At 35.5% G+C, this 15,734-nt stretch overlaps 1 protein-coding gene across 1 annotated transcript in view; it reads right to left on the reverse strand.

Annotated features, from left to right (window-relative positions):
• Positions 1–15,734, reverse strand: part of galt (galactose-1-phosphate uridylyltransferase) — a 116,066-nt gene that overhangs the window by 87,770 nt on the left and 12,562 nt on the right. The window contains exon 7 of the mRNA XM_026273102.1: positions 4,166–4,288. Within this exon, the coding sequence (XP_026128887.1) occupies positions 4,166–4,288 (123 nt within the window). The remainder of the gene's footprint in view (positions 1–4,165; positions 4,289–15,734) is intronic.

Below are 15,734 nucleotides of genomic sequence, written 5' to 3' on the forward strand. Positions count from 1 at the left end.
AGGTGTAAAAAGACAATGCTGCTTTGAAAGTGAAGCTTGCTAAAGTCTTTCATTGATGTAAATCAGAGAACAAAAGAAAAAGAGAAATCACTCGACTGCTCAAGTCGCTGATTAACTTTTGTAGCTTGAACCAATATAGTTTATGCACATACAATTTAAAGCTTGTGTGAAGATTGTTTTAAAATCATTTGAATTAAAAGTTGTTATATATTTCAGAGCCTATTAAATGTAAAAAAAATAAAATAAAATGGCTTTCAATTATAATAAAGGCACCAGTAGCAGTATTGGTATCGACATTTCATTAATAATAGACTACTTAGTAAAAAGATGCCATTAAACACATTTAAAATATACTAACTTAATGCTGTTTCCACATTAATTTGAAGGTTCAGTGTGTTCAAAACTTTTGCAGTCAATTCAGAAATAAATTTGCTGAGTTTTTTTAAAGGTCCCGTTTTACGCGCTTTTTTGTAGCTTCGATTGTGTTTACAATGTGCAATATAACGTGTTCATGTTTCGCGTGTAAAAAAAACACAGTATTTTTTACACAATTCACCTATCTGTATACTGCTGTTTTCACTGTCACAAAAACAGGCTGATGACTTCCTTGTTCTATGAAGCCTCTCCTTCAGAAATACGTAACGGGTTCTGATTGGGCCAGCGGTTCCTGTGTTGTGATTCGACAGCAGCTGAGAGCAGGCTGCCCTCCTGGTAACGTGATTGGGCTAGAACGCACGTGCTGGAGATGTATTTATAGTCATAGGAGCGTTTTTATTGACGAGATGCGCATGAAAACCGCAATTGTTTTTTTGCACAGCCCTAACATCTAGTTAACAAAGCTAAACAGCGTTGCCCTTTGTGTAATAAGTTACAGAAACTGTTAAACACACCAACTTAAATAATAAAATACACTTACCTTTTGTGGTCCATAAACAACACCTTCTCCAGACAAAGAGGGAACTGCTCCATCTTTCAAGAATAATCTTTGTGCAAATCCGGCATTAAACTGATTGAGATTGAGAAAGTTGTCCTCAGCAAAATGAGTTGCACATAGTTTTACATGTGCATTATAATTTTCGGGAACCGAGTTAAACATAAATTGTAACCATTAATCTCAAAGTACAGCGTTCCTGGGAAGCCCAAACAAAGGTGATTGGACTCCGAGATGAAAATAACAGCGTTTCAACGACATGGCTACAAAAACAAACCGCTCTTCCTTCTTCTCCGTCGGAGTGCAACAAGGCCACGCCCCCTGTTTGTGAATTCATGTGGGCGGAGTTTAGTCAAAAAAAACTGTTTTAGTGATGTCATTACTGCAGGAACTAGAGGGCTGTAGTACAAACTGGTCGTTTTTTGTAGGCGAATTCTGTTAAATAAAATATCTCGCTTGGCATTGAACTTTGAGATTTAGCATTTTACAGATATTATTTATACTCTAACAATAACATTACACACTAACTAAAGTTTAAAACATGGAATCACGAAGAAGGGGACCTTTAAATTACCCAAGTTTCAGTGGATGATCCACGAACACTTTGTAATGCAGTTGAAGGATTTATAAGGAATAACTCAATTTCACATGCCTCTTTCCATCAGAAAACCGACACAAAGATAGTTGAACTGGAATCACAGCTCCAGAATCAGACTAGATATAATCAAAATAGTTTCTCACACAATACACTCAGCAAAATCATGGCGCTTAGGTCCGAGCTCAATTCATTACTGAGATCCAGAGCAGAATTCCTGATACAAAGATCCAGGCAGAATTCCCATTTTCAAGGAAGTAGACCAAACCATCTTTTAGCTCTAAGATAATGTAATGGTGAAAAAAATATTTCAGCTAATATTTCAGCAGTGAAACCCCAATTTGGGCTCATTATGACAGACCCAAAATAGATTAATATCACCTTACACTCTTTTTACTCTAACCTCTATACTTCTTCTACTGATGTGTACCCTGACTCTTTTGCATTTCTTCTGTCCAACCTTGATTTGCCTAGGCTGTCAGATGCGGATTCGGATTACCTGGCTGAACCAATCACTCTTCAGGAGCTGGAGTCAGCAATCCAATCTATGAACAAGGGGAAATCTCCAGACATAGATGGTATTCCAGTTGAATATACTACTTTTTGGTCGGAATTTAGGCCCCCTTATGTTAGATATGATATTTCTTTCCAGTTACTCAATGCTCATTTCACCAATCTATTAATATAGCTGTTATGTCTCTCTTGTTAAAAAAAAAGATAAAGATCCGACTTCCTGTTCTAGTTACCGGCTATTCTCTTTGATAGGGACTGATGTTAAAATATATGCTAAAGTACATTCTCTTCATCTAGAGAAATTTATGAACAGGCTTGTTCATCATGACCAAACAGGATTCATTAAATCTCACTCAACTTCGGACAACTTACGCAGGTTATTTCATATTATTAATTCAACGGATAGTTTGTTCTCCCCTTGCGCATTATTATCTCTAGATGCGATGAAAGCTTTCGAGCAGCTAGAATGGAACTATCTATGGGTGGTTCTACAGCATCTGGGTCTATGATAGAGCTTTATAAATATGATAAAAGTTCTGTATGCCAATCCAGCAGGCAGTGTTCTCACAGGTTCTGTTTGCTCTAACCCATTCTTTTTAGATCTAGGAACTCGTCAGGGTTGCCCGCTTTCTCCTCTGTTATTTGCCATGTTATTATTGATTTTTAATAAAAATGTTTAAAGTGGAATGTAATACTATGAACTGTCATGTTCAATATAATGAAGCCACAAGTGTTCAAATGCTGTTAGTAACAAACAAAACCATTTTAAAATGTACACTAAATAACACATCACTGGTTATTTTTCCAGATTACCCCCACTCTCTTTCCAGATTACCTATGATTTAACCAAGTTTAGTATTATGTCTGCCTCATTATGCTAATGAAAGCTTTCCTCATTGCGTTGCATGCTTGGCTAGCAGATTGTGCTGAAGTGCGAGGGCAGTGGATTGGGCGCGTGCGCTCAGCTCTTCCCTGCTGATTCAGCATGCCATCAGCATCCTGCCCAGCGCAATATAATGAGCAGGGACCAGGTGACACACACAGAGACACACAGCAGCATGCTAGAGATTCAGCCGCGTATGCTAATGCTCTAACGCCCCCTTATAAAGCATGCAGTAGGTGAGGAGGCAGCACACTTTACAAGGGGGTGTTGCAATTAAGAGAGAACACAAACAAAAAAAAACAAGAAAGGATGGCTTGTTATGGCAGACAGTATTAGACGGGCCTAGACTGAATCAGAGGAGTTTTACTGTATTTTTGTCAATGAATTTCAGCAGAACTGATTTAAACATGGTTAAACGTGCTAAACGCATTTGACAATACTACATTAGACAAGCTAAAAGCATGCTTATAATAGACAAGATATACTGTGAACAAGGATGAGGAGGGTATATCTTATTCTTTTTGGTATGGATCTATTAATTTATTCAAAAACACTTAATGATCAATTAGCGTCACACACCTGTAGGTCATAGATAGGTGCGTAGGTGAAAAACATTGTCACTGACCCATCTGCACTTCTGTTTGAAATAGCATTAAAATTACACATCTTTTTGTTTTCCTCTGAAGGTCAGTTAATAAAATATATTTTTTATTATTATTATTAAATATAATTATTATTAAAAATAATTATCATTACTTGACAATGACGTGTCATAAATTCTTCAAGTTAAACCAGACTTTTATTTTGCCGGGTTATTGTGAAGGTGTTTTAGTTTCTCAAATTAAACTGTTAAAAGCTTGTGAAGTGACTGTCTGAGAAGCTCTGGAGATGAAGTTCATGTTTTCAAGTCTTCATACACTTCAATATGATGTTGTTTTATCACTCAGCCCTAAGTACTAGTATACACATCTCAAACGGGTCCTAAAAGGTTTCACTTCAGGCCTACTAGCTGTAAAATTCCCAAAACTGCCTTAAAACCATCAAACTAAACCATTTTAACCAGCTCGGTGGACAGCCAAGACCAGAAAACCATCTTAGACTGGTTTGTGCTGTTTTTCCCTCATCAGGGCTGTCAGAAGCACTCACGCTGTGGTGGTGAGAGCCTTTACAAACTATCTTTAGGCAGTTTCAGTGCTGACAGACTGCTGAGCGCTATGAACTGTGTCTTATGTGGGTGTTTTACCTGTGCTTGTGCCTCCATTCGAGCATACTGAACCAGCAAAGGCTCTCCGTGCTTCTGCAGGAAGTCTCTCTGACAGCGCTCCGCCAGCGCCGCTTCGTTGGGAAGAAAATTACTGGCCCAAACCTGGAGAGAGAAACAGGAACAGCACAAAGATGTGAAACCTGTGCGGGAGTCTCGCTAATCAGACTCTGTTAATACGGAAAATCTTTCAGAAACAAAAACAACATTTCAGCTGCACATAACCACAAAAAAAAAAATCCCTTCCAGCTATGAAAATAACTACAACGGCAAACCAGGCCCATATTAAACATATGCAAATTGATAGCAAAGTACAGTATGTAGCCAGCGAAGCACGGACAGCACAGAAACACATCCAATTATACCTTGCAACTAGTGGAGCTGGTACTTGCCCTACATTTATCCCATCTTTAGACTCATAGAGATGATTTCGAGAAAGCAATTGGAAAAAAGACACTTTAAAACATTCATCCTTCCAGTCACCAAAGACACCTCTCACTGCCCAGAGAGAGTTCTGACACGGTCTCCTATACATCTTCAACAAAAAAGGATGCTTCTCCTCAAAACAGAGCTCCCACAAGAGTTCTCCACAAACTATCTTCCTGAGGAAAGAAACTTGGTTATTACTCACTTCCGAGACAAATGCGATTTTCTGCATAGAGATGTGGAGTTTTTGGGCGTTCAATTTTACCAATTTAAAGCAGTGCCACACACGCATGGAAGACTACCCTCAAGGCTCTTTACCATGAATTTACCACAGAATAGTTTGCTGTTAATTCCAATTTCTAAATCTTCGAAAACATTATGTTAAAAATAAATAGCATAGAATTTCAGATGGTTTTTCCAAGAAGGTGTATGCTAAAACAGCTAATGCTAGCACGGTCCTCTTACTGTTCTCTCTCAACTTTCCCAGTTTGAGTTTGTAGTTAATTGCGAAGAAATATTGCTTAAACACTCTTGTCTTTTAGGAAAGCTATGTTACAGAAGGTAAAGTTCACCTTTGAAAGTAACTTGACATATTGCAACGCTAATGCTTGTGAATCTAGTTATTTGCTAAGAAAGCAAATAAGATCAATTTGGATTACATTTTTAAACTTTCAGGTAAAAATACTTCAAAAAGGGATACATTTAGGTTAATTGAAAACATTTATTTCATTATGGCTTTAAAAATATATTAGCTGAAAAGAATAAAAGCTTGAAGTTAATTATTTTAGCAATTTGCTAACACCAGACACACTAGATGTTAGGAAGCTAAATCTGGTATTAAGACAATTTCATGATGTGCTTAATTGTTTTAGTACTTGCATATTAGCATAAATCTACATAAATAGTGTATGGGAGACTAATGAAGAATTAGAGTTAATTCAATATCATTACATTCAGTATTTCATGAAACAATCATTTTGTAAAGGACATGTAGTACGATCAAATCTGACCATGATACTTTAATAAATGTGAATTTAATTGTTTACTGAAGTGTCCATGTTTTTTTTTTTTTTTTTGAAAGGACACTAAATTGATCAAAACTGACAGTAAAGACACTTATAATATTACAAAATGTTTTCTAATCAACAAATAACCCGGACAAATGCAGATTTTCACAAAAAAATATGAACAGCACAACACAGTTTTTAACATTGTTAATAATCAGAAATGTTTTGGAGCAAATCATCACGTGACACTGAAGACTGGAGGAATGATGCTGAAAAATCAGCTTTGATTGGAGGAATTATTTACATTTTACAATATATTCGGATAGAAAGTTATTCTGAATTATACAACTTTTTCATTATCTTACTGTAGCTTTGGTGAGCATATATTGTGTAACATTTTACAATAAAATTCAATTCATTCATATTAATTCATGCTTTAGGCATCACACGTCGAAAAAAAAAACATGTATCAAACTACATTAGTGTTCATTTATTAATATACCATTTTCCATTCATTCTTGTTCGATCATACCACATAAAACCAATTGTGTGATTAAGCAATTATATTTAATTGAACATTGCATGCATATGTAATGAACACCAAAATGCAATTAAATATCGTGCATTGCTATTTCATGTTATTGCATGGTACTTCATTAATCTTAAGAACTTGTAATGCATTCTATGTATTCTTATGAAAGCACTGCATCAATGTTTTCTACTTATAACCAACTGGTTCTCAAATGTAATTTGCAAAGTCCCTGCAGCCATATGGCAATTATCTTCTATAAGAGACTGAAAAGGAAAAGACGCTTGAGTTTGTGAAATGTCAAGGTCACAGTCCTGCACTGCCTTTGCATGTTCAATCCAAACATCCATTAGAAACCAACAGGCCGAATCCAGCAACATCAGCTGCCAATACACCTGCCAGCCCCAGACCACATTCAGTACCCAATAAAACCTAAATTACATTTGATTGTTCTGCTCGTACGTAAAGTTTCAGAAATGCATCCAACGGCATTCATTTCGCATTTAGAGGTCTAATAAAAAGTCTCTTTTTAACAGCAGTGGGTAAAGTTTTCCAACACATACATCTAGCTTTTCATCATCGCAAACCCGCCGACTGTTGCGAAGGATGACAACATCGCAAACAAAACAGGATGAAACGCTCAGAAAGAATCTGTTGTTTCAAGTGGAGCTAGATGAAAATGAGTCCGCGGTGATAAATGGCCGAATGAATTTGAACACTGTGAGATATTCCCCGTGTGCGCGGTCATCCTGACTAATGTGACATGACTGGAGAAGTTTAAAGCTCACAGTCAATCACCGAGAAGCTAATTCTAATTCTTGTGTACGTTTCCATAATCCATCATAATCCACGAGGGAGCAGTTGTTATAATCAAGAGACAAATTTCTGTTTGCCTGCTGCCAAAAATAATTTAAAAAAGCAACTGTGAAAATGAGCTCTCCAGCTAAATGATGAATTAGACTCTCTGTGAGAACCGAGTTCTCCTGGGTTACCAGCAGCAACTGCAAATAGAAGTATTTCCACGCTCTTTTTTTAAAGCCACACTTCCTACAGAATCTAATATGTACCTCTGAGAGATTCTTTGACCTCAGTTTTCATGCGATCCATTGATTTGGCTCTTAAAGTCAAGCTCTGCGACTCTAAATGCACATTTGAGACTGATCTGACCTCTAGGGTTAAACAAGTTTTTGACTGAAGCCTTTCATCAGAAAGCACAAACGACCCAGTTCTTCTGTAAGACTATTAAAACTGGTATATAACTACACAACTGACACGTCTGTGCTTTGACAACTTCTGACACATTTCTGACATCTTAGCTTTGAAAGATGGGGTTTTATTTTACAAGGTTAGAAACTCAAACCCAGCAAGAAGAGATACATGATTTGGAAAAGGGGAAAATGATAAAAAAATATATTTTATATTTTATATATATATATATATATATATATATATATATATATATATATGTTATAGATAATAATAATAATAATAATAATAATAATAATAATAATAATAATAATAATAATAATAATAATAATAATAATAATAATAATAATTATTATTATTATTATTATTATTATTATTATTATTATTATTATTTGTATTATTATTATTATTATTATTAGTGTCATTATTATTATTATTTTACTAAATAAAAATACAAAGTTAAACAAAAGCAAAATTTGAAATATTACTACTGTAATGTTTCACTGTAAACTCAAGTACACTGAAAGGATTTGTGCTAGAAATTGTCAGAAATTTCTAAACTTTATTATTTATTCTAAGATATAATTTATATTTACAGAGAATATGCATGTATTTCATTGAATTAAACGAATTGAAGTAAACTCATTTCTAAATTTACAAAAATAAATACTAAAATAGCATTTTATTTCAAAACATACTTCAATAATCTTCATTTACTATGTTTTTTACTATTATTTACTACTATTATTTTCATTTTTAAAAATATTTTTTACAGTGTATTGAACAAAAGTAATGGCAATTTAGTTTTACATTGCAAGTGTTAAAATACAATACTAATATTTATGGCTGTCTAAATTTCATCATTTTCAATTGTTACAAAAAGCACTTTTAAATTTTGGTTTTATTATTATTATTTACATTTATATTTGCATTTACATTTCTCCATTTAGCAGACACCTTTATCTAAAGCTACTTACAATTATGAAGTAATTAATCTGAGTTATTAAAGTTATTAATTACTAATTTTGCATCCTTACCAGCAAGAAATAAACGTAATAGCTTACAATTTCGCTTTATGGTCAAAATAAGGGAATAAAAATTATCACAGTTTAATTAAAGCTTAAGAAGACAAACATACATTATTTGATTATTTGTATTATTCTTTTTTTTTACTAAATAATAAGTACTATTATTATTATAACTAAGTAGTAGTATATTTAATAACGTTTCGTAGTTATTTTATTATTTGAATTAGATGCATCCAACATGCATCACTTACAGTAAGAAAAGTAAACGTGCATTAAGAAAGTAAACAGGGTCAATTATTAATTTAATGTGCATATTAAATAACATCAGTGCAGTGAAACCCAATCATGTCCAGAGAAAGCAGTCATACTAGCGTGCTCTGAAACATTCGAGTTAAATCAAGACAGTTGTAGCCAAGAGTGTTGAAATCATCATAAGAAAGAATGAAAATGACTCATTAGATCTCCTTCATCCAACATCGCTGCTTCATTTAGGAACGTGTTTTTCCTCCTGCAGTTCACTTTTATAATGCAGTAAAAATTAAATAACACTTGAGAAAAATCAAGGTTGTTCTTTTTAAAGGCCTCGGCAATGAGAGCCATTTCCAGCAAACATCTGGAAGCGAGCAGAACTTTGTTTGTCCGTGTTTATTCTGCTTCTCAAGGAGATGGGCCAAAATGTCTGAGCTTGCCTGGATTTCTGAAAATGAAGGATTTTGAAAAGAAAACGAATCATTACTCGTGGGTCACATCTCCGATCACCTCATCATATTTAGGGTGATTTCTACAGGGGAGCTCAGACGCGGCCAGCGCCTGCATTAAAAGCAGATGAATAGAGCCGGGTTCAAGAAGACTGAAAGAGTCAATGTTTACAGAATATGAATCACTGCTGGATGCTTTTCAAAGATGTTTTTCCAACTTGTGTTCCATGACATTGTGGGAAACTGTGAAGCCGAGGAACACCTGCTCTTCACCAGTAATTAGGCAATTAAGATTTACTTAGTACTAAACTCGGTAACATCAAGCCTTGTTCATGAAACATGAGCGGAGCACATATCTGTGTACATTGTTTCTAAAACTCTGCTTATAAATCACATTTGAATACTACGATAATGTTCCTTGTATTTATATCAGCACCGCTACTGAATCTACAGCACAAAACATACAGAGTGTGTAGAAAGATTCTTCAACTAATGGCTTAGTTTATAATAAACATCCAACAAAATCGTGTAATCTAATTCCAAATGAGCCTTATGTGACTCTTTTTAGAGAATAAAAACAAACACAGAGTAACTAACATTAGTTCAATTCCCAAATAAACCGATGCTAAAACATTTTAGCGAATCAAAACCATACAGTGCAAGCCAGAATCCAAACAAAATACCACCAACTGAGTCTTACGCTATGAGCCAGGTCTTTTTTAGTTAATAAAGTCTCTGAAAATCAATAATAAAAAATTATATGTAAACAAATTTTGCAAGAACAATTATTGTATTATTGAAATTACTAAAATACTCAAGCATTTGGAAATTGAATTGTGTTTCTTTAAACTACTAAGAGTAGAGTTAATTGAACAGTCAAGCTGGAATCATTCATCAGAAGCAGAATTATGATAATTTCATTATGATTCCCATCCTTAAAGGTTAAACCAGAATGATCTTATTAGCTTTGTTTCTTATAATTGGACAATTACAGTTTGTTGTGAGTTTTGCAAAGTTAAAATATGAACAAATAAAACTAATTAAACATGAAAAATGACTACATATTAAGCAACAGTTTAATTTAGTATCATTTATATACTCTTATCATATTGTTTGAATTTAGTTTGAATTTGTTTTTATTTTAATATTTTTACGTTTTCTTTATTAGATTATATTTTTGTCAGTTTTATTTATTTCTATGCAAATGTAATTTACCTTTAGTTTTATTACAATTAAGAAAACTGATATAAAAATAAAACTGTGCTGATAATACTTTTACCTTCTCTTGCAAAACCTTCACCCTCTCTGTTGTTCTGTAGTACCATAGCATAACATAGCATAGCTAGCATAAAATAAAATCTACATTTCTCAAGCTTGCTTTCTAATATAATTGTTTTATATTCCTGGCATTTTGTATTGTGACAATTGTTGGCTAAACCATCATGTAAAATGTGACAATTTCTTATAGCATGTCAGTAGAAGTCATTTTAAATCAGCTGTGGTAATAATCTGTAGTCATTCTGCTCATTTTCCGTAAACGTTAATTGTGCTCACCTTTGTCTTGTTGCTAACTGTCACTGATGAAACCACCAATTGTTGTAAAACTATTCGTTCCCAAACTTTACGCATTTTGTGATTTACGAACCATTTACACAGAACTGTATTCTTCTCATGTTTCATGATCAAGACCCACTGAAGATAAAATCCCTCTGGTGATTTCTGCTTGCAAAACACTGTCAGTGTGAACGCACCTTAAGTGGGGCATTTAGGAACAGCAAGTCAACAGGTTCTTCAGCCTGAGGTGATGACTACTTAAAAAGCCCTCTCAGAATCATCGTTTTCATAATTGCTTTCACACGCATTCACATGAAGGCCTTTAGTTATGTGTACTTAATGACAGCGCTATTCCCTCAGAGCTCCATGCAACCTTTGAGGCTAGGAAAGTTCACACAGGTAAGCACTTTACTCAGAGAGCCTTTGAAAATGAGGCCGTGTGCTTATGCATTAAACATTAAGTCCCTGTAGACAGGGCGAAAAAGAAAAACACTCATTTAATCGAGTCCGTTTTCCCAAGAATTCCAATTAAATATCTAAAATTAAATAAAATCCTTTGCGGCAGTGAAATCATAAAGCCCATCTCTCTCTCTCTCTCCCTCTCTCTGTTTTTAAAGATAATACCAAGTGGCCATGGGAATCTGGCACGACTTTAAACAAGCGGTCGGCTTCTCCTCTGTATTCTGGCTGCTGATTTGAATGTCAGGAGTGATAAAGGAGGGTCGAGAAGGAGGAGATGGACGGAGGGGGAACTAATCATGCAGTCTTCACGCACACGTCCATCGGCCCTAGAGGCCACGTTTATGAACCTCGGTGAAATAAAACACCAGACAGCGGCCCATCACTCTCAAAAACAGCGATTATAATAATAACATGAAGAAACCAGATCTCAAAGTCAGTAAATATGCTAGCAGTGACAACATCACAGATATTAAAGAGAAGCATGTGGCGCTCTGATTTTCAGGCCTGACCCGCAGGCGATACTGAGAAGGAGTTTTCATACGTCTGTTCTTAACAGATGGTTCAGATGATTGACGTTTCCTGACGTACGCGTATACTATTTATTTCCTGCCTGCGTCGGAGCTCGAGGAGAGTGCCAGATTGACTTGCGTTCGGAAAGGCTTCGGCCTGAGTTCAGAGAGAACGTCAATCACACCTCACTGATGACCGCCAGTCTCACTCCTTGCAATTTCTCTGCTATCGCTACTGCTAGCATGTGTATGTAAATCCACAGATAAGACCACATTATACACAACGTACGTTCATGCAGGGATAAACCGGAGATGCTGTCACCAGAATGCGTTTTGGGAAACTGAACAGAATCGTAAAGAGAGAAGACTGTTAATTTTTTAACAGCTCATTTATTCTTCAGTGTCTAGCCGTAATTGTCCGTCAAGTCAGGTTGTCCGCTGCTGCATCTCATAGTTGGGAAAAAAGGGAGGTGAGGTCTTGATTTGAAATTCTCTGTGAAAATATCTCTCATCTTGAGAGGTTCGAAACACATTTCATGTTCACACTATGAAAAAAAAAAATACAATTGATTCAATCAACCACCAAACCACTAATTTAGCTGTCAGATTTGCTGTCTATGAAATTCTAAATACAGTTCTCAGGAGGAAATTGGTAGGCAACCAGCTATTTATCCAATTTTGTGGAAATTATGTATTAGTATCATAATAATAATTAAACAAATATTTCTCTTTACACCAAAATCTCCTTCCTAGCAGTGTATAGCAGCATGATGACATAAAACTGGAGTGAAAGAGTGGACATCTCCTCTAGCTCCTGGCATGAAAGAAGTCACCCTAAGGGTGTCAGTCCTCTTTCAAACAATCCAAGGAAGGTGAAAAATGACAAATTCTATTCACATTGACATGGTTTACTGCATAAAAGTGAACTGTAGTTTACTGTAAGCATAAAAGTAAAAGTTTTGTACACTACTATTAATAATTAAAAAAATTCTTCAAAGAACTGATGCTTCTATTCAGCAAGTAATGTAATATAATTTCTGATGATGTTAATAATTTACAATGTAACTATGTTCTGTCTGAATACTCAATTCTGATTGGCTGGCAGGTATGCATTCAAACTTGAAAGACTCGCAGACATTGCATTACATGTAATTAATTTAAGCAATTTTCATCCCCCTCTCCTTCTCTCTGGATAATTGAATAATGATTAGTATGATTAATAATTATATTGTATTCAAATATTAATTAATGCACTTTGCATTTAGAATGGATGGCTCCTGAAATGAACAAAAGTCCAAAAGTAATCCACACAACGACAGTCCATCAGCGAATGTCTTGTTTGTAAAAAAAAAAAAACTAATTAATAATTAAGATGTTTTAACTTGAAACAAACAATTCTGACCAAAATATGAGTTCATAATCCATAACACTTCCTCCAGTGGAAACGTCCATCTTCTGTTGTCCAAAATCAATCAACAAATTAATTTCCAACTGTTTTGGACTGTTTTTGCATGTTACAGTAACAGTGCTTGATCTGTGCATACTGCTCTCCTGATTCAGACAAGATACTTTTTCACTGGAGGAAACTTTATTATGGATTATGGACTCATCTTGAAGTCTGAAGTTAAAAACATGTTAATGATAGATTTGTTTCCTAAAAATATTTTGGCGTCTCCAGATGTTAATTGATGGAATGGAGTGGTGTGGATTACTGTGATGTTTTTATCAGCTCTTTAAACGCTCATTCTGATGGCACCCATTCACTATAAAGGGTCCATTGGTGAGCAAGTGATGGAGTGCTAAAATTCCCTAATTCTGTTTCTCAAACTCATCTACATCTTGGATGGTCTGAGGGTGAAGACATTATCAGCAATTTTTCATTTTTGAGTGAGCTATGGTTTTTAAGTGCATAGAGTCCATTTTGACCATTCACACATAGGCTAAGATTCAGAGCCCTGATAAGAGCCAAAAAGTTTGTGAAGAGCCTGAGACAACATGTTTTAAATTTCCCAAAACAGCAGCTCGATAATCGTTTCAAGAGACAGATGAGTCTCTGTTTTGAGAGCTGATGTTTGGTGTTTGTTCAGGGGTGGGTGGTTACGGATGATATGAGAAAGCGTGGGACAGACGGAGAGAAAGAGACACAGATCAACACACACACAGCCCGCTGTATCGCTCGCTCACTCGCTCCCTCTCCGCAAATACTCTCATGCTGGAGAAGGTGGGCAGCCGGATGCATGTGGCTTATCCATCTCTCCCAGGGCATGCTGGGTAAAGCTCAACTCCTGCCGGCTGACATAGACCTAAGCCACACAGAGCTCCCGTCTCTCCACGGGGCCACACACACGGACCGGGAGGGGGATTTACTTACTCATATTTAGCTGCGTCCATTGATAAAATCATATGAGAAACTTAAGTGTGGCTTACGGCTGATTCTATCTGAACTGAGCCTGTGTATGCTGGGAGGTTGATTTATGTTAGAGGTCGATGATTGATGTCACGTCCAGCACATACTGGGACTCGGGGTGGATGTGCTGTCATACTGACAGTATGATGCATGGATGAGCTGTTGCCAGGGAAACTAGACTAATGTGGTGCTGCTAAAGGGTCTATATTAACATTAGGTGCAAAAAAGATCCACCAGGAAATAGCATGTATAATTTGTTCAGTTTTCAAATACGTTGTCCCTACTCCAGTTTAATATGCAGACACAACTACAATTTGACTGGAATGGATTTTTAATATTGTTTTTAGTTTCTACTTTGGAATTGTTCTTACGAATTAGCTTATATATATATTAAATGATTATTTTCTGTTTCTTTTTGTTTTTATTTTAGTAAACGTTTCATAATAGTGTTAGTATTTTTAGCACATCAAAGTTTAAGTTAAACTGAACTGGCAAAATTAATAAGTTAACTGAAGTTTATAAGCTGACTATAACTATCCTGTGTGACTGTCGACTAAATCTACTAAATAGAAATATTAGATGAAAACAAACTTTTAAAAAAAAACCTAAAAGTAAATTAGAAATTCTGGGAACTGAACTGAAAGAAAATGAGTTATAAAATAAGCTGAAAATGAGCTAGGAAAATTACATTTTTTTAAGCTGCACACAGGAACATATTTAAAAAGCTAATAAAATGACAAAGGCATATAACAAAATTGCCAAAAAATAAACTATGATTAAAATGCAAACTGAAAATATGAAATTAAAAGCAAACTGAATTTGAATAAATTCTATAGCACGTTTGATATATCATTTTCATTTAATGCAGGTTTGTAGGCCTACTTAAGGTTTCAAGTTTTATAAAACTATCACGTTTTATTTGATACCATTTAATAAAAACTACAAGTTAGAGTCACGAAAAATGCATTTTAGTTTACTTTCAAATGTTTTGTTGCATTCAATTTCATTTGAACTTTCTTTTAGTTTCTGTTTTGGATAATAGCGCTTATTTTGGTTGCTGTGTAACAGAATATGCTGCAGAATAAGCCAACTTTCTCCAGCCAAATGAACTATATCAATCACAACCTAACAAGTTAGTTCACATTGCGGAGCATCGGCACCAGAGATCAGATTTGATGAGGCTGAGAAATAAATGAAAGCCGGTAAACCATAAATCTACGGTATGACCGTTAAACCTTCATACTTCAGGTGTGGTTTATTATAAAGAAAGTATGATATGGAAAATATGAGAGGTTTTTGACAGCTCCTTTAAACAGAGCTCATGTCAAACCATCTGAAAATCCTCTACTGCTCCCTAGCGGAGCACACAGCCGTTACCACTCATGAATTCAGGGAGAGCGAGCTCAGTGTGCGGCCAACCCAACGAGTCTGGCTTGCTGTGCTGTCACGGCACGACAGTGACAAGCTTCCTGTGCTTAGAAGAAACAAGGGTAAGACAGACAACCCGGAAAATGGAAACAAGAGGAAACAGAAGTTCCTTGCTGCTCGGAGTCATGAAGATGTCAAAAAAACACATCATTTACACTGAACGCTATCAAACTGATGAAAGCAGCTACGTTTTCCACCCCATTGCCATCCCAGCGACCTCCTTTAAAAAATAAAATCCCAGAAGACAAACCCGTTCGACTCCAAGAGTGAGAGCCGAGAGTAATTTTCTATCAGGAA

Source organism: Carassius auratus, chromosome 10 (genome assembly GCF_003368295.1).
Source record: "Carassius auratus strain Wakin chromosome 10, ASM336829v1, whole genome shotgun sequence".
Taxonomy (NCBI): domain Eukaryota; kingdom Metazoa; phylum Chordata; class Actinopteri; order Cypriniformes; family Cyprinidae; genus Carassius; species Carassius auratus.